Source organism: Polyodon spathula, chromosome 23 (genome assembly GCF_017654505.1).
Source record: "Polyodon spathula isolate WHYD16114869_AA chromosome 23, ASM1765450v1, whole genome shotgun sequence".
Taxonomy (NCBI): Eukaryota; Metazoa; Chordata; class Actinopteri; order Acipenseriformes; family Polyodontidae; genus Polyodon; species Polyodon spathula.
Window position 1 is genome coordinate 26,747,062 of NC_054556.1, and position 2,270 is coordinate 26,749,331.

At 52.3% G+C, this 2,270-nt stretch overlaps 1 protein-coding gene across 1 annotated transcript; it reads left to right on the forward strand.

Annotated features, from left to right (window-relative positions):
• The first annotated feature begins 246 nt into the window (after positions 1-246).
• Positions 247-1,868, forward strand: LOC121298249 (E3 ubiquitin-protein ligase RNF182-like). Its single transcript, XM_041225259.1, has one exon. The coding sequence runs from the start codon at positions 661-663 to the stop codon at positions 1,438-1,440; it is 780 nt and encodes a 259-aa protein (XP_041081193.1). The 5' UTR covers positions 247-660; the 3' UTR covers positions 1,441-1,868.
• Positions 1,869-2,270: the final 402 nt, after the last annotated feature.

Below are 2,270 nucleotides of genomic sequence, written 5' to 3' on the forward strand. Positions count from 1 at the left end.
CTCTGAAAACACATGAACACAATACGTTGAGATGTTAATAGGTGTCCCTCAGAAACTTGTAGTTAAACGATGCCGTGCAAGGCTGATCGGAAGAAGTCTTGCTTTGACCAGGATGGATAACAGTGATTTGAAGAAACTTAAATTGAAACCACTGCATAGCTGAAGCGACTGGCTGTGTGTGTGTGTGTGTGTGTGTGTGTGTGTGTGTGTGTGTGTGTGTGTGTGTGTGTGTGTGTGTGTGTGTGTGTGTGTGTGTGTGTGTGTGTGTTTGATCTGGTAGAACTCACTCTGGAATAAGCAGCGTTGAAACGTGTTTGTGCCAGTGTTAGAACCAAAACCAACATTCAGCTTGTGTGTGCGATACTTTGTTTACCAAAAACAGAACAAAACTGAAAACTGAAAAAAAAAGAAAGGCAACCCAAGCCTTCTTGTTTAGCATGGGTGTGCCAGCATATCCACTCTATATATATGCTCGCTGGATGGATGTAGATGAGTCCTGTGCTTTGCAGCAAAGTGTTTTAAAACGTGTTCATTTGTCAAAAGGTTCTTAGTCAAAAGTGGGGGTCCTACCTGGAGCTGCCCAGCTCCCCAGTCCTGCCACCCACCAGTCTGTGCTTTGCTTTCTCCTCTGTGCCCTGTGAGTGAGTGCCGGCCAGACGGATGACTGCGTGTGCCACAATGAGCCAGCAGGGGGACTCGGAGGCGGAGAGCTCCCAGCCGCTGGTTTACACCCTGGAAGAGCTGGAGTGCAAGATCTGCTACAACCGCTACAACACGCGCAACCGCAAGCCCAAAGTGCTCAGCTGCCTGCACCGCGTCTGCACCAAATGCCTCAAGAAGATCGTGGACGTGGGCGACTCCTCGCCCAGCATCATCAGCTGCCCCTTCTGCCGCCACGAGACCCACGTGCCGGATGAGGAGGTGTGGCTCCTCGAGGATGACAGCAACATCCTGGCCATCCTCACCTACCAGGACAGGGTGCGGCAGGGCGGGGCGGACGGGGCCCCAGCGGAGGTGGTGCTGACCCCCAGCAGCCTGAGCGGGGGAGGGGGAGGGGGTGAGCAGTCCCACAGCTCCTCCGACTGCCTGGTCATCACCATCATGGAGGTGCCGGGAGAGGAGTCTCCCCCTGCGGAGACCGTGAGCATGCTGAACATGGTGCGGCTCTACCGGCCGCCCAGCCTGGACTCACTGCCCTGCCACCTGCCCGGGCACAAGTGCCGCTCCTGGACCTCCAGGACATTCCCACGCTGCATCATTGGCTTCCTATGCCTCGTCTACTTCAGCTCCCTGCCCCTGGGCATCTACCTGCTCATGATCCAGCACCTCGTCCTGGGGGTTATCCTGGTCAGCCTGGTGCCCTCCACCCTGGTCCTCTGCGTCTTCTATGGGTTCTGCCAGTGCCTGTGCCACGAAATCACGGAGTTCATTGCCACATGACACCCCCCCCCACACACACACACGCACGCACACACACACACACACACACACACACACACACACACACACACACACACACACACACACACCTCCCCTTCTCCTTCTGTCGCTTCACCAGTGACTGGAGTCAAGGCAGGCAAGGCTGGGACGCGCTATACTGAGCTAGCAATCGTTATCACCCTATCTGCTCTAGTTACTAGCACTGCTGGAGGACGCTGCTGTCCTGTGAAAGCAAAGGCAGTCATTTAACTTTGCTATTTGTTTTACATCCTGCAGTCTGGACAAACGATTATCACAGTGTGATGAAAAGTATTTTTTGTATGTACACTAAAGGTTTAAATGATTACAAAATCAGAATCCCTTCTTCGCTGTGTAGAATGAAAGTGTGCACAGTGCAGTTTCTCTCTCTCTCTCTCTCTCTCTCTCTCTCTCTCTCTCTCTCTCTCTCTCTATATATATATATATATATATATATATATATATATATATATATATATACATACATACAGGGGAATGGACAGGTCTGGATTAGCTCTTAGCGCCTCAGCACTGTTAGCATTTCACTGGGGAAAACCCATAAGCAGATCTTCATGCTTCTTGTCTGTTTCTCAAACACTGAGGTATTTTGCCCCCATCTTTACAGGGGCAGAGGTACTGAAGATGACCATTGACTCAGAAAGAGGAAGCAGGCTGGCAGGAGGCTAGCTTGGGGACTGAACAGCTGACCAGGGCTGGGGTCAGTGCACTGTTTCCCTACGGGCTGCATCCACCTCGCTGTCCATGAGTGGGAGGCAGTGGGTTTGAGTGGCTCAGTGGTGGTTAGAGCACCA